The sequence below is a fragment of the Vicia villosa genome, linkage group LG2, assembly GCF_029867415.1.
Source record: "Vicia villosa cultivar HV-30 ecotype Madison, WI linkage group LG2, Vvil1.0, whole genome shotgun sequence".
Taxonomy (NCBI): Eukaryota; Viridiplantae; Streptophyta; class Magnoliopsida; order Fabales; family Fabaceae; genus Vicia; species Vicia villosa.
In genome coordinates this window covers 198,869,376-198,890,911 of record NC_081181.1, presented here as the reverse complement: position 1 = coordinate 198,890,911, position 21,536 = coordinate 198,869,376, and the positions used below count along the sequence as shown (strand labels likewise).

Sequence of the window (21,536 nt, the reverse complement as noted above, 5' to 3'; positions counted from 1 at the left end):
ATAATTATTATATTCTAGTAATGTTTTGGTTGAAACGGTATGAGCCTAAGTTTTTTGTTTCTATCTATAACAAAACCAACTTTATCTTTCTACTTTTTCTCTTTTATTTTTGCCAACTTCAATGAGAAAGAAAACTCAAGTTGAACTCATACTGAATTTATTGTATTCCCATTTCCAAGATAAAAAATATACATGACTAAAGTTTTTAATTTTCATTTTGTTTTGTTTGAATTTTTTTCAAGTACATATTTTTAGCCCCACAAAAGTGAACCAATAAGAAAATTCAGGCGGTTACATGAGAGAGAAAGTGGAGTAGTAGTCAATGATTCTAGTGGGTTCCTGCAACATACCCCACCTGTTCAATTTTATAATAAATAATATATTAATTTTGTTTCTATTGAATTTTTAATTAAAATTTTTAATTTAATTTTTTTAAAACTCAAATCAACTTTTCTAAGGACTTATTGATTTAATTTTAATTTATTTGAGCCACCATTGAAGAAGCCCCACAAGTCCAAAATTATGCAAAGACAATATCTTGTGTATCAAAGAATGAGTTTTGTGTTAATACTAAATATATTCAACTAGGGACAGTGTGTGTGATATAGACTAATCAATAAGGTTTCTTCATAGAGAAGGAGAAAAGAAATTGATATAGACACCCCCATGATAGATTAAAAAAAAAGTTGCAAAGAGGATCATATCTGAAGAAAAAGACTGAACCCTCTTTCTGTCACACCCTACAACTTTTCTTTGCTTCTCTTAGATCCTTTTTCTTTATACAGCTCTAATTATTCATTATTCTTACAATTCCAAAAAATATATCTATAAGGTAAGCTTTACACATGGCATCATATATCATTAATTGCAGTAACTATATATAATATATGTATGATATATTATGTCATTACTTTGTTTGTTTATGTAAATTAATTTTGGTTTATAGGAAGTGAGAATGGTCTAAAATTCTTTGCATGGATTCAGCTCAACATCAACATGTCCCTTATGGAATTAATCATAGGATTAACAACTCTTCATCAAGTTTAATGTAATAGCTTTCTTCAATAATTAATTTGTGTCATTGATGATAAAAAAAGTAGTACTGTTTCATTGTTTTTTTTTGTTTGTTTGTTAGGAATGAAGGATCTGGTTTTGATTTTGGGGAGCTAGAAGAAGCAATAGTTCTGCAAGGAGTTAAGAGTAGAAATGATGAAACAAAAGCATGTAAGTATTTCCTTTTGTATCAAATGAAACTTTTTCTGACATGAGATAAGCATAACCAACTCTTTCTAAAAGCAGAGAGAAAGAAAAATATAAAGCAATAGTTTGAATATTTCTAAAGAATGCATAGATAGGAGTTTTACTATTTCCAATACCATAATGATTCTGAGGCAATAGACATGGGAACCTCATTTTCCTTTTACATCATTTTACTGACTCCTTAACTGCTGAAAAAGTTGTTAGATTAGCTTCTTCTTTCTTCAATAATTAATTTTGGTGAAAAAATTTAAAGCCTTTTATTTTTTGTTGATCCTCTCAGATTTTTCTTTTGTGATTCTTTGCAGCTTTTTTCACGGCTAGACCTTCTGCTACACTGGAAATGTTCCCTTCTTGGCCAATGAGATTCCATCAAAACTCTACAGTAATACTCTATCTTTGACCCATCAATTATTAATTATGCTTCTTGTTAGTTCTATACTTCAATGTTTGGTATCAAGGCTGGTTTCAGTATAGTCGGCCGTGATACCAAACATGTATAAATATATATTTTGAGTCCTTGTCGTTTCGATTCGTTTAAAAAATATTTTACTTTATATTAGACAATTTTTTAATTTTGAAGAGAAATTATTTGGATGAATAATACAGGGAGGAAACAAATCAGGAGGGGAAAGCAGTAATTCAGCGCTATCGAGCAAAAATGAGAATCCATTTGAGGAAGAATCACCATTAAGTTGTAAAAAAGGAACATCATTTTCATCGGATAATAATAATAATAATCATAATCAGATTTTTGAAGAGCAGAATCTGCAGCTACTACAACAACAACAGAAGATGATAGGAAATGATGGTATAAGAACAGCCTCTTCATCACAGAATCAATCAGCAGAAGCAGGCAAAGAAAAGGTTAAAGTGTTAATATAATCACTTAACTCATTGTTCTTTTTTTCCATATCCCCAAAACTAAGGGAAAGTTTAGCCTTTTTTTATTACTACTGTTTTGAATCTGTACTATCACTTTGCATATATCTTGTTCAAATAAAAACAGCACAGATCCCAACAGATTTCAGAAAATCAAAAGAACACAGAGTTTTCCTGATTCCTGAACGATTTTCTGACATGAAAACATGATAGAGAGAGAAAGAGAGAGAGAAGGATATTATGTTATGTTGTACTAACAAAAAAACAAAGGGAGAATCTTTTCAGTACTTATCAAAGTTTTTTTCACACATTTAAAAGTGACCCTCCTCTCTTAATTTAGTGAAAACTTGTGTTTCTCTCTCACAAGTCAAATTTGGAGTGAGTGTTTACAAATCCAAACCAAAACTCTCACACACACACAAATGTCTGAAAATGATGCCTTTTGCTATCCATATCACATTGAAGATGATTGCATTCCTCTTGAAAAATGGTCTAATGGACTTCAACATTCTGAAATGCTACAAAGAAATTCAGTGAGCAAACTCTAATATCATTCATTCCATCTTTTCTTCTTTATTGAACTTAAAATTTGTGTGTATCTTTTTATTTTCTTTTGAATAAAATTTTTGAATTTTTTTTTTTTGAGTTGCAGAAAAAGGGAGGTGGTTCAACTTCAGATAAGCCACTAGATGCAAAGGTTTTAATTTAATTTTTATACATTAAAGTTCAAATTTTCTTTCTTTTGTCTCTTTTATGATTCTGTGAAAATTTTGAGCTAAGTCAAAAAATTTGTACTGTCCTTAGACATTGAGACGTTTAGCACAAAACAGGGAAGCTGCAAGGAAAAGTCGTCTAAGGAAAAAGGTTTGTGTGTCCTATATACATATAGATATATACATATATAGTTCTAGAAAAATATATATAGTAAGTAAAAATGAAAAATATTGAAAATATTTATTGATTTTTTTTACAGGCTTATGTTCAGCAACTAGAGTCAAGTAGATTAAAGCTTACACAATTGGAACAAGACCTTCAAAGAGCAAGATCTCAGGTTCTAAATTCAAATATTCTTATATAATATAGTTTTTCTTAAAAATAAATTACTATTTTTTTACTGATTTCTAGTATTTAACTTTTGATTTAAAGGGTATGTTCATGGATTGGAGTGGAGGTGTTGGTGGCAATATTAGCTCCGGTGAGTTTTTCATTTTATATATTTTAAATGACAAAGTAAAAGTCAAAACATGATTTTGGTGCACATTTCAAAATCTGTGAATGAATAAATAACTCGTGTTTGAATTATATAAAAAAATTGAATAGTCCAATGTTTGAATTGTATGATGTTAATATATTTTAATGTTGAAGAGTAGGAGCTTATCTAAAATGTAGTAATATTAAAAAAAGAATGTCATTTTCCAAGATATATATTAAAGTATATTTGATATTGAATATGTAGGAGGAGCAATGTTTGACATGGAATATGGGAGATGGTTAGAAGATGACAACCGTTTATTAACGGAGTTAAGAAACGGATTACAAACCGCTTTAACAGAAAATGAAATGAGAGTAATGGTTGATGGGTATTTATGTCATTATGATCAAATATTTAGAGTGAAAGGAATCACTGCAAAAACAGATGTGTTTCATCTTATCAATGGCATGTGGACTTCTCAAGCTGAACGTTGTTTCCTTTGGATTGGTGGCTTTAGACCCTCTGAAATTATCACGGTTAGTAATTAGTAATAGTCTATGAAGCACGGACACCAAAAACACGGTACGGACACACCTTTTTTCAGGTGTCTGTGCTACTGAGTTTAGTGGTAATACACACTAATTAGTATTAACATTAATAATAATAATAGTGTGTTGATTAATGTTGATTATTATTTGGTCATGATAGATGTTGATTCAACAATTGGAACCACTAGCTGAGCAGCAAATAATGGGAATGTATGGACTGAGACATTCTTCACAACAAGCTGAGGAAGCTCTCTCTCAAGGACTTGATCAGTTGCAACAATCTCTTGTTGACACCATTGCTGGAGGACCACTTGTTGATGGTGTTCAACAAATGGTCGTCGCCATGGGCAAGCTTTCTAATCTCGAAGGATTTCTTCGTCAGGTATATTATCCGACCGCAGAATTTAATTTATTTACACAGACAATAATATGAGTTATATCTTATCTGATTTATTCCAAATGGCATTTGTTTTTTATTATGATTTTTTTTTTGTGTTTGTATTAAAAGTAACTAGATAGGTTGATATTAAATATCCTCTACCACTACTTTGTTATCAAATCAATCTTTCCAATTATGCTGCTAATATCATGCATGATACTTTAGTTTATTTAATGAATTTGCTTTGTTACAAATTGTTCAATCATGTTTCTCAAAAAGTTAGGTTATAAGCTTGATGTAATATTTCCATTTTAAAATGTTTCATTCAAAAGTTAGCTTAAGAAAGTGATTGTCATAATCATTAACTTACTAGTTTATTCATGTTTTTCAATTGAAGGCTGATAATTTGAGGCAACAAACTCTTCACCAATTGTGTCGATTATTGACACTTCGTCAAGCTGCGCGCGCTTTTCTTGTTATCGGAGAATATTATGGACGACTTCGAGCTCTTAGTTCTCTTTGGGCATCAAGACCACGAGAGTAAGTCAAATTACTCTTAATTATATGTTTACATTAATTATTTTGAAAAAAAGTTTAAATTATGCTTAATTTTTTTAATCAACTTTGTTTTGGAATATTGAAACAGGACCATGATGAGTGATGATAACTCATGCCAAACAACCACAGACATGCAAATGGTTCAACCTTCTCAGAATCATTTCTCAAGTTTCTGATTATAGGTGGATTTTGTTGGGATGCTTTAGAAAAAAAAGTGATTTATTTATTTTTATTTTCAATTCTATGTTCTGGTGCCTTTATGTTTTATTGTAAATGTAAGTTAATTGAGCTTTATGTGCATGGTGGTGAGGAAGCTTAACTTTAGCTAAAGAAAAATAGAGAAACAGTTTATGAAAAGGTGCCTGCTAAAGTATCCATAAAATATAATCTTGCAGTTAACTTTAATCATCAAACTTTAGAATTCTTAGCACTTTTTGATAATATTTTATTGAAAAATCATTCATTGATTAAAAAGTTGAAGTAGTGACAAAAATTAACAACAAAAAGTTGTGTCACAAATTGAGTGAATAGAGAAAGGGAGATCAAAAAGAGCAACCACTTAAGCATAATATCAATCATTTATAATTGAAAATAATGGATATTTGTTTGAATCATCCTGATGAGACTTGGGTCAAGCTAAATTTGTGGCCTCTTTCTTCATATTTGTTAGAATTTTGTTTTTGTTTTTTCTTTTGGGTCTTTAGGGCATCATTTGTTGTACTTAAAAAGAGAGAAATGAATTCTTGCATTAGGTATAAATTGTACCTACGTCTCTAAATATAAACATCAATGACTAAAATTGGTGGTAGTATTAATTTTTTTAATAATTATTGCAATATCAAAAAAACTATTTTTTGACGATAGTACCTCACATATCGAAAAATCGAGGTATAATTTCAGAGTACATGTTTTGAATTCCTGCAATTTCAAATTATATTTTATTTCATTAAAAGTGACGTCTTCCTGAATATTTTAATTTTAATATAAAAATACATCTCATTTTTTCTGGTTATGCTAGTTAGCAAGGTCACAATTGTCAGGAAATATACTTGTTATCATCGTATTTATACTCTGTCTTTTCTCATTTGCCATGGTGTCCTTTAAATAGCCTCAATTTTCGACCTCTAGACTATAATGAGCCGCCTCTTCGTTTTTCATGCTTAAATGCTTGAGATAACGCTTGTCGTTGCCATAACTGTTGTTAATCATGTTCCATAACGGCTACTCCATAAATTTCGTAACGTACATGCGACTCTGGGAGTGCCTTTAAACTGTTACGCCGGGCTACCAAATCGAATATCTGACGTCTACCCAGGTACGAGATACAAAGGCATGACTCCAGAATTCTGACGCTCAGCCTTCACCAGAAGAAGATATATCTCGGGAATGGCTGAAGATCCAGAACAAATCTTTAACTTTTGGGTAATACTTATTGTGGTGTCGTTTTCTTTTACCTCCCCGTTTCACTTGGGAGGACGGCACGCTAAACCCTTCACGCGAAATTTGGAAGGAGAATGCGCCCGTGGTGGGATGAATTTTATTTCAGTTCTTCCTACGATATCACACGAACTTTCTTATTTGTCCTACGAGTAGGAAAGGGGAAAAAAGATCTCAACTAAACCCTAGGAGTTTGCTAAGTGTGGGGATTTCACCTAGACTAGAAATTCTGGAGTCCGGGAGGTCGGTTATACATAGGGAAGTGTTTAAACACCCTACATATCTGTAGTACTCTACAGGAACCTTCTCTGTGTCATTGTGATTGTGTTTGCTGCTAATGATTGGGAAAGTTTCTCCTTTGTGTTAGGAGAGAGAATTGAATTGATTTAAAGAAAGACAGACATATAGACAGACTGACTATTTTTGGTATTTTATTAGCTCGCTGAGATTCCTTGTGAACCTCATGCCTACATATCCCTAGTGGAAGTCAGAGCTTAATGTAGTTCGGGGAACTAACTAGGGAAATTAATTGTTTTTGGTGCCTTGCTTGAAGCTCAAGGTTGAAGCTTGGAATTAAATCTCAGTTTACAGTAAAGAGACATGAAATCATCTTTACAGAGAGGTATTTGTACTATTCTACCACAAACATTTAAAAGTGACAGAAAAGTTAAAAAAATGATGTTTCATTAAGAGGGGAGTCTACTTGGTTGATCAAGTATGACAGCCATCGTGCCTCTAAAATGAAAGAAAGATGCTCATCCAAATTAGGGAAAGTGTACAAGTCTGGGGATGTGCCAGAGCATGTCTTTCAGAGTCCTAAATGGGAGACTTTGATTGAAATTGAAATTGAAATGTTTGTTTGTTTGAATGTGGTAGAGTAGTAAAAATATCTCTCTATAGAGATAAGCTATGTCTATCTACTGTATAAAAGATTTGAATTTAGCTGGCTTGTATGAGGCCCAAGCTTGAGGCTTTTTGATTGATTAATTAATTATTATTGACTCTGGGAGATGACTCCATTGAGGATTAATTACAGGGTATTTTAGTGTTCTGTACAAAGCCCAGAATTGAGGCTGACTCTACTTAGGGAGACTCTATTTATGTGCCTTGTACAAAGCCCAAGGTTGTGGCTAACTGTTGCTAGGGAAAACATTATTTTCTGCCTTGTACAAAGCCCAAGGTTGTGGCGGACTCTTAAATAAACTGAGTATGGATGACTTTATAGGGAAAAGATCCTATGTGTTAGGAATCTTTGACACATGAAAGTATGGTTTATCTGCCTTGTACAAAGCCCAAGGTTGTGGCTACTGAATGATGAAGAACTCACTGGGGAGACTCTATTATCTGCCTTGTACAATGCCCAAGGTTGAGGCTGACTCTTGACAGGGGAGTTTTATTGTTTGGTGCCTTGTATGAAGCCCAAGGTTGAGGCTAACTGTTTTTGTTGGTTTTGACTCTACTGAGGAGATTTTATTTATTAAAAGACTGTTTTTCTTTGGAAGCTAACCCTTTCCAGGGATTTTGACTCAGCTGGTGAATTTGTCTATTAAAAGACTGACTTTTATCATATTTTTGGAGGCTGACCCTTTCCAGGGGTTTTGACTCTTTTGGGGAAATTATCTCCTAAGAGAAATGACATTATTTATTAATTGACTTTGGAGGCTAACCCTTTCCAGGGGTTTTGTTGAAATGATGGATTGATTTTAATTGACTTTGGAGGCTAACCCTTTCCTGGGAATTTGAATAAAATGAAAGAATGTGTGGAAGCTAACCCTTTCCAGGGATTTTGATTAAAATGAATGGCAGAAAGATTATCTAATGGAGACTTCTTGTTTAAAGCCCAAGATGAAGGCTGACACATGCTGAGGAGAAATAAACTTGGATCCTAGACTCTGCTAAGGAAGATTGATAAAGATAAGGGTGACAGAGACTGTCCATGTCTCTCATTCCAAAAATGTACTCAATGTAAAATTGAGACAAACTTAGCTTGTTTAAAGTCTGGTTTAAATTGGAAGAAACTCACCAGGGTAGGCTAAAAGGTGGCTAAAGACCTGTTCCTATGTTTATAAGAAACCTGATGGGTCCTTGTATACAAGCTCAAGAGGAAGCTGGAAATGCTTTTAAGAAGCCTGTGGGTCCTTGTACAAAGCCCAAGAGGAGGCTAATCGAGGGTCCTTGTTATAGCACAAGAGAAAGCTATGTAGTTTTGAACTTATTTTGGCTCTAAGCAAATGGGTAAGAGGTTTCACCGGGAATAATTCCTCTTTGGGTGGATGTGTCCTATTTTTTTGGATTCTAAGGTTTTTGCCAAGATGTTTCACCGGGAATAATTCATCTTGGGGGTTTGAACTACAGATCTCTAATTAGGAAAGAGCCTTCACCGGGAAGACATTCTCAATCCTAGGCCATATTCCTATAATATATATATAGTTTAACTGTCCTAAGGTTTATACTCAAACGTAGTTCTAAACTAATATATGCACAATTTATATTTGACAGTAATTTAAATAAAGACTGTAAATTGAAAGCTTGTAAAGCCTAACCTGGATGGAGTGGAGGCCTTTGAAGAAGTATGTACAGAGCCTCAACAGTATTTTTGTTGTTTTGTTGATAACAGTTGAATATTTATATGATAAACAGTTAATGGTTTTTGAAAACAGAAGAAGTGAAGATGGACAAAGGTCACATAGGTATCTGAAGAGTTTCACCGGGAATAATGCCCTTCAAATACCAGAAGAATGTTTTGAAAACAGAAAGAAGATTTTGAAAATACAGTTTTGAAAACAAGCTAAGAAGAGAAGGTTTTTGGGACTTACACTCTATTAGAGGCCCAGTACTTTACAGTACTGGTGTAAAAGCAATTTGAAAAAAAATGATTTGGAATGATGCAAGGTTTTGTTGTTTGAAAACCCTAATCATCCGTTTAATCAGAGATTGAAAACAATTTTGAATATTGACAAAAAGTCAACTTAATTAAGGCAAAGATGAAATCTATACCCAATTAAGACCTAAATAATTAGGGTTTTATCATAAAATTCTTCACAAAGTAATTAGGTTTAAACAAAATGAATATATATATTTTAAAGTATTTAAGAAAACATTTAAAACATACTATTTTAAACCTAATTAAAATACATGAAATAAATAATATTTTTTATGATTTTTTGATTATTCACAAAGTAGGTATATTAAATAGCAAGTGTGTGAAAAATGAAATGAAAATGAGTTAATTTGATAAGTTTATTAATTGTGTGAAGTTTGTATAAAAAAAGAATGAAAATGGATGTTAAAAAATTGGTTTGGCCCTAGAGAGGTTCGAACCCACGCCCTTCATGATCACATTTCAAAACTTAACCAACTGAGCTGCGCGCGCAACTTGTTAACTATATACCCTCAATATATTATATTTTCAGATAAGCCAGGAAATTCAAATTTTACGCGCGCCATGTTCATCTTCTTCCTCGAGCTTCAGATTTTCAAATTCCTAACTCTCTGGTTTCTCAACTAAATGGCATGATGTAAACATCAATCTCACTCGTTTTTGGACAAGGAACATGATTATGGGCTCAGAATTCATTTATTCTAAGTGTAACTAACGAATTTCATTATGAACACGAAGAACACATAAACCCTAATTTTAAAATTAAATGATGCACAAGATGAATAAATGAATGATGATAGAGGGTTTTCAATCCTCTGATGATGCTGAACAAGATAGAATCGAGCTTTATCACTAAGAGTACTTAAATTAAAGAGGTGGAGTTCAGAAACTTACCTCTGAAAATGGAGGTCGTGAGGATGATGGAGAGCACCTGGGCTTGAATGAATGATCTCAATAGCTTCCCTGAGACTCAATGATGCTAACTGAATGCTTATTACAGCCTGAATCCTTCTGAATTGTTCTATGGACCTCCCTCGATTTCAGCTTCAAGTGAACATGGAGGGTGTTGATTCTTGAGTTACAGATGAGCTGCAGCCATCTGGTTAGCTTCACTATGACCTGAGGAGTGTGCCTGGATGATTGGCTTGGTTCAGAACCTCCTGAATTACTCCATGGACCTCCAACTGCAAATGCTCCAAAGTGAGAGCAACAATGGTGTTCCTCCATTTACAGAAGTGATCCAGGTGCTTGGATCACCTCAAATGACCTCCCTTGAGATGTTAGAATGTTCACTTCCCAAAGATGAGCTCTGGTTTGAAGAAATCGATTCTTCTTGCCAAAGAACTTTGAAAAACAATGAACATGAGAAGAGAAAGAGAAAGCAAGGAATATGGTTGCTTTGGTGTGTTTTTGAATGAGGAATGCATCTGTATTTATAGGCAAATGGATCAGTATAGCTGCAGAGGAGTGAGCTTCCTTAGTGAAGTTGATTTGCTTTCTTAGCCATGAAGGAAGTTTGCAAGTATCTCTTATGCAATGATGAGAATTTTGATTCCATTTGATCAATCCCCTAGCCCTCGATTTTGTTTAATCTTAGGGGACAATTCTGAGCCAGAAATGAGCTCTAATTGGTTGGTGAGAAGATTCCTTGGGTGATTCATCAATTTGCCATAAATTCACAAATGTAATCATTACATAATCACATGTTCTTGTTTTTAGAATCTTCTTCAATTCTTATGGCATGGTGAAAATGAATGCATGGCATGGTTTCAGATGTGTTATGGGTCGTGTAGCATCCATAAGAGAGGTTATTTGCACAAAATTTGCAAAGTCCAAAAGTGTCCATGACCTATAATTTTACTTCATGAGGCCAACTTTGAACAAGCATAACTCTTAGCTCAAATTGAATTTGGAGAAGGTTGAACACAATTTGGAAAGCCCTAAACATCTACTTTAAATCATTAGTTTATGTCTTCTTCAGAATCATTTGGGAAATTTGTGAAAAATGAGCCCAAAGTTGGATGAAAACTAGGTTAAAACACTTAGAAAAATTTCTAAGTGTTTATGACCTAAACTTCAAAATTTCCAAAACTTCATAAATGGTTGATCTTTTGAAAAAAGTTCCTTTGTAAGATGTTGTTTTATTTTGCAAGATCTACAACTTTCATGTTGGAAGTTTTTTGAGTTGTGTAGGTGAAATTTTGAGTTCTCACTATGCCCTCAAAAACCCTAATTCCCGACTTTTTGCTCCTTGATGAATTTCTTTGAATTTCTTTGGTCAAATGACTTTAATATCCATATATTGATGATATTGATCTTTGAAAGTCATTTTTTGACCAAAAACCTTAAAAGTCAATGATGATCCTTCACAGTTGACTTTTCCCTGACAAAGTGAATTTTTGGGCTTTTGTGTAGAAACAAGATCTTCTCCTCAAATGAATGATGTAAATGGATTATATTGAGGTAGTAGAGATTTTTGAATCATGTCTTGAGTTTTGGATTCATGCCCTGATTAAAAGTCAACTATCTTGGTGAATTAGGTCAAAAACCCTAATTATCGACCAGAGGACAATGATGACTGTAGACTTTGAACTGAGATGTAATGTCCAGTGGATCTTGTCATATGAGTTATTTGAAGATGATTGATGTCTTTGAATGGTTCCCTGGGGCTTTTTAGGGTTTCCCAAAAGTGATCCCTGATTTTAGTCCTTGATAGGCTCCAAACCCTAGTCTGTTGATCTGAGTAATCCTGTGCTTAGATGACTGGGTGTCTTAATCAATCATAGGTGTAATAATGAGGCTTTTGAGTCTTATGATTGTATTAGAGACTAATCCCTCTATTGATTGATCCTTTGCCTGAGTTTTCTTGTCTTTGAATACCCTCGATTGAATGTCAGGCTGCTTTGGGTACTTGCTTTGACTTGATGAAAATCCTGAAGATATGTCATCTCAGGGGGGTCAAAAATTAGGGTATGACACTTATATATATTTAACATATTTTATTTATTTATATATATCGACCTGTTGAATCCTTTCTTTTCCCCTTTTTTCAGCAAAAATGACGAGCCTAAAATTGAAGGAACAAAAGAAGTTGATGGCTGAGGTGAGGGCGAGGCAAGGAGAGCAATCTGCTGCTAAGACTAATTTGTCGAGCATCCAAACCCGGACCATCAAGAAAAGGAAAGTAGATGCTAGGAAAGAATCCCTTAAAAGACTTCGAGCCCCAAGGCTCTACCATCCCTCCCTCTGTTGGCTCGAAATCGAGCTCTCCTAAGAGTATGAAAATTTCAATGAGTGATTTGGTATGTAATGTCGACTTGGCGATTACCACTTTTATGTACACTACTACAAAAGTGCTTTTAACCTCGGATGTGAAATGCATTTTACATCGACTATAAAACTGAGGTAACAAAGGGCGTAAAAAAAGTAACGATTTAACACCTTGGTTTTTAAAACACCGAGGGGTAAAATTTGAAATTCTGGTGTTTATATCTCATATGTCCTAAGAGATGTTAACACAATGATCTCTAAACAACACACAATGACAAGGTATATAAAAGTGCAGTGCAGAAACTTTAAAGAACACAAGTAATTGTTCACCCAACTCGATATTAATAATACCTACTCTGGGGGCAACCAAGCCAGGGATAAGTCCACTATGATAGTATCAATTCAAAGTATTATGCAAACAACATCCGTATCACACGTAAACAACCTCCGGTTTACAGTCTTCTCACTTAATCACTACTCGTGCTATACTTCTACTTAAGACTCACCTAGGTATGAGGCCCTTCCAAAATATTAGAAGACACACTTCCAAAACACAGTCGCTCAATGCGTAAAAGTGTATGAATGAACACATAACTTACAACTCAATGAAAACACCAAGCTCTTCTATCAAGATGATATTAGAGAGGCTTACAATAGACAAGACTGCACAAACCGTAACACACACTACAATGTAAGTTCCACACAAATACTAGGTTTGATGCTTGCTATTTAAAAGAATCTTCTGGACTGGACTTGGGCTTCAAATCACAGCAGGGCACTCTAGAAAATACTCCATAATCTTCTCCATGGAGATAGGGCTTCAAATCATTAGTTTCCTAAATATTCTCCATATTTAGAAACCAATCAAATATCTTAATAATAGAGACAATCTCTTATCCCTAAATCAAGCACCACGTAGGATTTCATAATATTCCAAAATATCTGTACATAAAACCAACTTCAACAGATCCAGCTGTAACTTAACAAACACGATGTCGAATGGATCCTGCATAGGACATCTTTCTCGACATGTCTTCTTCAGTTGAAGTGAATAGAACATTTTGTTCAACATGTACCCATAAGTTAGTTTTACCTAACATAATGCCAACCAAAACAAAGAGAACTTACAATCTCCCCCTTTGGCTTATTTTGGCTAAAACAACTTAACAACCTAATGTTTGAAAATAAATCAAACATAAAGGTAATTCTCGGCCATGTAGAGAATACACAACAAAAATTCCACAATCAGAGATGCAGCAGAAAAATGAGCATGCAAGACTTGTTAGTAGTCAGTGGAATCTGCACACATTAGTTGAGATATGCAATTTCCTAACCAGTCAGTATGATGTCAAGACATTTTGTCTAACATCTCTGCACACATGCCAATTCAGCTTCTCTTCACAATTGTTAAAGAAAGATAGAACACTTCCCCTCAACAGCAGCTCATCAGCAACACACCAGAGAGAAAAAATAAATATCTCCCCCTCAGACAATGGTTAGTGGTTAGCGTAAAATCACACAATATTACTCCTCTTTTTTAGTCATAATAGGACAAAGCAAAGGTAAGTAAGTAACCAACAAATAAAAACCACACACAAACATTAGTATATAGTTAATAATGCTAAACAAATCTTGGGCCAACACCAGCAAGCTGCACTGAAATTCCTGGATCAAACGAAAACCCTTAATAGTAATAAGATATCTGAATCCTCACTGAAGTTGCACAAGTCTCGTTAGGGGAGAGACATTGTTTTGATCTTCTTTCTTTCTCTTCAGTGTTTGATTGCAGCCCAGTCAGTAATTTCTATAACTCTTTACACACATAGGCGCCCAGTTTGCTCCTTAATTGTTCAAACTAAACTGCATCCAAAACCTCTGTAAAAATATCAGCAAGCTGATTTTCCGTTTTCACATGCACGAGAGCTATGAATTTGTCTTCAACAAGGTCTCTAATGAAATGATGCCTAATGTCAATGTGCTTAGTCCTACGATGTTGAATAGGATTTTTGGAAATATGTATAGCGCTCAGATTGTCATAGAACTATGTCATAACATCTTATGTGACATTGTATTCAAACAATATTTTCTTCATCCACACAAGTTAAGAGCAACTTCTACAAGCTTCTATATACTCAGCTTCAACTATGGAGAGAGATAGCGGTGTTCAAAACCAAACCAACCCAATAGAAAACCGCAAACCAAACCAAACCAAATCGAAACCGCAAAAAACCGCATTTGGTTCGGATTTGTTTGGGTCATCATTTAACAAAATGCACAGTTCAGTTTGGTTTGCGGTTTGTATTTTGTAAACCGAACCAAACCGAATCAAACCGCATTATGTTACAGCCTAACTTTTACTTAACTCACATCCAACCCAAATTTAAAACTATTATACCTTAGCCTTATGATTACTAACAATTTTCTCATCCTTACACATATGATTTAAATCCCGATCTTCTCAAATCTCTAATAGCATTATCACACATTCTTTGTCACATACATCTTCCCTCTTCTTCTCTAATCTCTACTCTCTTATATTCTTTCTTTTTCACCTTCTCATTTTTATGCAAATGTTCTCTATTTTAGTTTCGTTTTTATCACACATTTTCTTCTCTAATCTCTCAACTCTTTTGTTTTTTCTTTTTCATCTTCACTAATCTCTCGTCTCGTCTCTTCTATTTTTTTGTTTCATTATAATAACTTTTATATTGTTTATGCTATTATCTTATGTTTATTATCCATTTTTGTCTAATTTAATTTTTACATATTAAATGGAAAGTAGTTGTCAAAATATGATGAGTTTTGTTGCTATTTGATAGCGTATGAATGTTTAAATACAAAGTTATGTTATCATCTATATGTGTATGTATGACTTTATAAAATATTTGTAAAAAATCGAAGCAACCAAACCGAACCAAACCGCATTGGTTTGGTTTGGTTCAATTTTTTTCTAAAAGCCAACCGAACCGAACCGAACCGAACCGAACCGCACGATTCTTTCTCTTGCGGTTCAGATGATTTTTTTCGTCAAAACCGCCCAAACCGCACCGCAAACACCCCTGGAGAGAGATACAAATTTTTTCTTCTTGCTGAACCATGAGATCAAGTTGTTTCCTAAAAAGAAACATCCTCCAGAGGTACTCTTCCTATCATCAGCACTTTCAGCCCAATCAGCATCACAATAGCCCAATAGAGTAGAGTTTGATTTATTTGAATACAGAGTATCCCATAGTCATATGTACCATTAACATATTTCAGAATTATTTTGACTTGATCCATCTCCAAAGGTGACATAGTTGATAGACCGAGGCTTGACATCAACCAAGAATTCTTGGATAATGGTCATGTGTTTAGAACACCAACTATCAAAATATCAGTTCTCTCTTGTAGAAGCTCTGAGAGAAGTGTGAGCAATGAGGGCGGTCACAGTTTTTTTGGGAATCCATGTCTTCTTTGTTTTAACACCAATTCATTCCTTTATGGGCTGAGAAACAATCCTGGGATATCCATATAATTTAAAACAGGAAGCTTTAATGTGACCAAACCTTCCACAGTGATTACATCTGTGATTCTTTCTTCCTGTGAAATTCTTCTAATGTATTTGCAGATGTTGAAGCCTATGATTTGAAATTTTTTGTTTTCCTCCAGCTTGAACAAACTTAACTTCTGCCACTTTATTTTTGGGTTTTCCTTGATGAGTATACCCAATGCATTTGTTATTTCCAGCATTCTTCTCAATTTGAAGGATCTTATCCAGAACATTAGAACTACTGTTGAGCATTATAACATACTTAGTCATATTGTCCAATTTTGAGTTGAGCAACATAACCTCTCCTTTCAATTCATAAATGTTGGAAATATGCTTTAATTTCTTACTCTGAAATTGTGCACTAGTCTTCTTCTGATCCTCAACTTGTTGGCCAGATTCCACACTTCTAAGGAACATTTCTTTGTATGCTATGGAAAGCTCTTCAAACTTTAGCTCTTCACAATCTTATTCTTCATCACAAATTCCAAATAATGTTGTAACATGTTTGGCAGTTTCAGTGTCATTTTCAAACTCATCTTCTAACCAGGATACAATTAGTCCCTTCTTATTCCTCTTGAGAAAAGTGGGTCTTCAATTTGGTCCATACCCTTTATGTCACCCTTTATGTGTCCATACCCTTCACATTCATGACACTGAACTCCTTTCGTTGGTAGGATTGTTCATCAATTTTGGATCTTCTCCCAACATCCTGATTATTGGTGATGTCGAGAGACTTTTTCTTGACATTTGGTCTTGACTTTCAGTCTATCTTATTAAAAACCTTAGTAAACTCTCAACCAAATAGCACAAGGTCTTCAGATAGATCTTTACCTTTTTCTTCTAAAATTCCAGCATTGGATACAAACGATACACTCTTCTTCTTATCATACTTTTCACTAAGTCCCAACTCAAAGGTTTAAAGAGATCCCATAAGAACATCAACCTTCATGGTGTTTATATCTTGGGCTTCCTCAATAGCAGTTACCTTCGTGTCAAACCTCTTAGGTTGAGATCTGAGAATTTTTCTGAGCAGTTTGGCATTAGACATTTTCTCTCCAAGTGCACAAGAGGCATTAGCAATTTCCACAATATTCAAGTGAAAGTCGTTAATACTCTCATCTTCTTTCATTCTTAAGTTCTCAAAATTAGTGGTAAGAAGTTGAAGTCTTGACATTTTTACCTTAAGGTTCCTTCAAGTGTAGTCTTCAAAATTTCACAAGCATCTTTGACAATAGCACAGACACTTATCAGTCTGAAAATGTTCTTGTCCACTCCATTGAATAGGGCATTCAATGCTTTGGAGTTTTCCAGAGCGTCTTTATCATCTTCTTCATCCCAGTCCGCCTCCTCCTTGGTAGTAACATTATCGTCCTTGTCTTTAACCACGGGGAGGACTCCAACCGCTCTTCAGGCCTTGCCGTCTATGGACTTAATAAAAGCCACCATGCGAGCTTTCCAATAGTCATAGTTGGTTCCATCAAGAATAGGTGGTCTATTCAATAACACTCATCATTCCTTATCCATTGTACCAAAATGTATCTTCCCTGAATCTCACTCAAAGTCAAAGCAGGATGCCTTCTCTAATACCAATTAAAATTCTGGTGTTTAGATCTCAGATGTCCTAAGAGATGTCGAGACAATAATCTCTAAACAACACACAATGACAAGGTATATAAAAGTGACGTGCAGAAATTTTAAAGAATACAAGTAATTGTTCACCTAGTTCGGTATCAATAATACCTACTTTGGGGGCTACCAAGCCAAGGATAAGTCGAATATGATAGTATCAATTCGAAGTACTATGCAAACAACCTCTGGTTCACACGTAAACAACCTCCGGTTTACAGCCTTCTCACTTAATCACTACCTGTGCTATAATTTTAGTTAAGACTCGCCTAGGTATGAGACTCTCCTCAATCACAATCGTGATGATCAATTAAAAAATATTAGAAGACACACTTCCAAAAACCAGTCACTCAATTCTTAAAAGATTATGAATGAACACAAAACTTACAACTCAATGAAAACACCGAAATCTTCTATCAAGATGATATTGGAGAGGCTTATAATAGACAAGATTGCACAAACCCTAACACACACAACAATGTGAGTTCCACACAAATACTAGGTTTGATGCTTTCTATTTAAAACAATCTTCTTGACTAGACATGGGCTTCAAATTGCTGCAAGGCACTCTAGAAAATACTCAACAATCTTCTCCATAAAGATAGGGCTTCAAATAATTAGTTTCCTAAATATTCTCCATATTTAAAAACCAATCAAATATCCTGAAAACATAGACAATATCTTATCCCTAAATCAAGCTCCACATAGGATTGCATAATATTCCAAAATATTATGCACATGTACATAAAACCGACTGCAACAGATCCAGTTGTAACTTAACAGACATGATGTCGAATGGATCCTGCATAGGACATCTTTCTCGACATGTCTTCTTCAGTTGAAATGAATAGAACATCTTGTTCAACAAGTATCCATAAGTTAGTTTTATCAAACATAATGTCAACCAAAACAAAGAGAATTAACAAAATTATTTGCGCATGGGTTCGAACCCCGTCATCTACACTTTTATTATTTACAATATTAGCACCTCATACATCTCGGATTATCAATAAAACCATGGAGTAAGTTAGTTTTTTTTAATTAAAACTCGTTACATTATTTATACAGAAAAATCATAAAATAATTTGTTTACAAACAACATTGTTTACCTATAGAATATTACATTGTGTACACAGAAAAAATAATTTCTCCAATATATAGATTTTAGATCTTCAAATCATATAATTATGGGGAAGATCAAATGATGGATGCATAATATTCTCCTCTTGCAATCCATCATAGAGAACTCTTCATGGCAAACACTCTTGCAAACCTTAAAGTGGAAGATAGTTTCAAGTGCTTCATGATGTTTCATTATAAATTTTTTATATTCATAATGCTTTTATAATGGAAGTTATTTATGTTTCACGTGGATCACTAATGATAGTGTCTTGAGCATTGAGAGTCATGAAATGGACGGCGGGATTAGATTAAATACGGTGATAAATATCCTCAATTTTAACTCTAAATTATCCCCTTGGTTTTTAGGAAAAGCGAGGTGCAAATTTTTTTATTTTAAAGTTACATTATTTACAAAAAATATTAAAACACAATATTGAAACATATCCAACTTCTTAGCTGTGAGGAGTTACCTATTCCAAACATTGGAAAATGTTATATGGGTTGAATGCATCCAACTTCTGAAGAAGATGTCTGTTCCAACCATTGAAAAATGTTTTTCTGCACTTACAATCCATCATAGATTTCTTTTTCAAGCTTCTTAAAGGAAATGATAAGCATTTATCCCAACGAATGATATGTACGAGTTAGGATTAAGGTAAAATCTATTTAAGGAGTGTTTTTATAGTAAAATATGATTTTTTTACCCCTCGGTTATTAAGAAACTAACGGGTTAGATCATTTAATTTACAAATAAAAATATAATAAAAAGAGAGGTTTTGGTTTTGTTTGTCCTCTCGTTTATGCAAAAAACTGAGGTAATATGTTGTTTTAAAAACTAATTAAAACGTGGCTCGCATGCATTGGAATTATATCTCTAGAATATAAATGATCATCATATTCAAGTCGTAACATCTCTTTTGGATTTTCAATGAGGCTTTTGAGCTATTGAAACGTCTCATTTCCAACTCTTTGTGTTTTCAAACCTTGTTTCAAAGTCTTTTCGTATTTTCAACGTCTCATTTCAAACTCTCTGTGTCTTGATTCCTTTTTTCAAAGTATTTTTTTATTCAAAAATGGATGCAAATATTTTTTTTCGTTATCAATGAAAAGTTTGTTGATTTCAATTATTTCGATCATTTTGAACCAAGGAAAGTTGTTAACAAACAAAAGTTGAATGGTTACTTTCACATTCTACATGGTCCATATACATTAATCTTGTTAAAGATTTCTGGATGAATGCCTCCCTTGTGCCAGCTGGTCATGATGAAGTCATCGAATTCTATGTCAATGGCTCTCATTTCTTCATTACTCCATCATTGATTGCTATGACAATCAACTGTCAAGAGACAGCTAGTTGTGTTGAACATTATAAATTCAACAATGTTTACTCAACCCACCTTCGCCGAATTTATGCCAACCAAGATAAGCCCACCAATCCTGCTTCTCTACTCCTTATTGCAAAATTTTGGTTTCAACTTCTAGTGGCAAATCTTCGTACAAGAGAGAAACAACTAGAAACGCTTACTTAGTATGACAAGCATATCTTGTATTTTCTCACCTACAACGTCAAAGTTAATCTTTCTCTTACTATTTTCAACTTTTTGAAGGAAATGATAAGAATTTCTCGGAAGGAAATGACTTTCCTCATACCATATGGAAGAGTTATTTTTGAACTTTTCTCTAAGTTAGGGATAGTTAGGCATAATGTTGAAGTTGAGTGGACTGAGAAGTTTGAATACGTGGAATAGTTTTCTCTTTTGTCTTGTTTTTTAATTATCAATGAAGTATTTCTTTTTTCTATTATTGCCTATTCTTGTTTATTGATAACAAAGATTTTGAGAATACTAATTAACAAAGAAAAATATGGAATATGGAAAAGATGCCAAGTTATAAATCGTTGAAATTTTTTTTAATGCGGTAAATGGGATTTGAAGCGAGATACCTTATATATTACCTCGGTTCTTCAAAAAAATCGAGAGAATAGGTTTATTATTATTTTTATTTATAACAACGAGGTAAAATGTTGTTTATTTTATTAAGAAAGTCAAACATGCATGGCACTCCCAAGACATATACTCTCGACTTTTAAGAAGTTCGAGATGAAAGTTTTGTCATAAAAAAATGTTATTCGTTGTAGTGGTAGGAACCCGGCGGTAGTCAAAAGCCTAATCCATCAATATAATTCAAGTTTTAGTCTAACGGTTTTGATGGTCTGAAATATATTTTAAGGGACTAAAAGTGAAATATGAGATATTTAGAATGACGACTAACCCTATTTTTTTATTGTGTTCTTTTTAATAAGCCGTGTGAAATAAGATTGTGAATTGGTTAAATATCTTGAGTTGTTGTCTCTTATGTTCTTCAATTTTGTATTCTCCATGCAGATTTAATGTCATTGGTAACATCAAATTAATGTCTGCCAAATCTCTAATGGACAAAATGTTTTCTGTACCTTCATTTGATGACTGAGAAGTGAGAAACATGTTTTCTGTATGAGCAGACACAATCACTAATGCCACAAAAATTAGAACAACTAAAAATTCAAAAATGATAAACCTCCAAAATGATAAGGAATTGGATACCTCCATATCCTAACTACCCACATCTTTCTTCAATCTCTCTCTATGAAAATATGGGTGCAATTGTAGTGAAATTAAGTTAAGTGGTGTGGTGCAAAAATTTATTGTAGAACTACACAAAGTAAAATTTATTTACAAAAGTGATTTAAAAAGTGTAATCTACTAATACCAAATTACACATCTATTAAATAGAAAGAGAGATCCATTATTATTGAATGAATGAATATAAAAATACATATAGTTGGTTCCTTACATAAGAGGAAACCACACCTAACT

At 33.7% G+C, this 21,536-nt stretch overlaps 1 protein-coding gene across 1 annotated transcript; it reads left to right on the top strand.

Moving 5' to 3' along the window:
• The first annotated feature begins 506 nt into the window (after positions 1-506).
• Positions 507-5,229, top strand: LOC131653542 (transcription factor TGA9-like). Its single transcript, XM_058923716.1, has 13 exons — positions 507-832; positions 947-1,048; positions 1,136-1,224; positions 1,566-1,642; positions 1,867-2,124; positions 2,792-2,836; positions 2,944-3,003; positions 3,113-3,190; positions 3,286-3,334; positions 3,596-3,867; positions 4,040-4,261; positions 4,656-4,798; positions 4,905-5,229. The coding sequence occupies exons 2-13, from the start codon at positions 975-977 to the stop codon at positions 4,990-4,992; spliced, it is 1,455 nt and encodes a 484-aa protein (XP_058779699.1). The 5' UTR covers positions 507-832; positions 947-974; the 3' UTR covers positions 4,993-5,229.
• The last annotated feature ends 16,307 nt before the right edge of the window (positions 5,230-21,536 follow it).

Bases quoted from the DNA above. Each gene is read 5' to 3' on its own strand.
- LOC131653542 (XM_058923716.1), top strand. From the start codon at position 975: ATGGATTCAGCTCAACATCAACATGTCCCTTATGGAATTAATCATAGG. The intron at 2,125-2,791 runs GTTAAAGTGTTA...TTTGAGTTGCAG, and splicing joins CAGAAGCAGGCAAAGAAAAG to AAAAAGGGAGGTGGTTCAAC. The intron at 3,004-3,112 runs GTTTGTGTGTCC...TTTTTTTTACAG, and splicing joins AAAGTCGTCTAAGGAAAAAG to GCTTATGTTCAGCAACTAGA.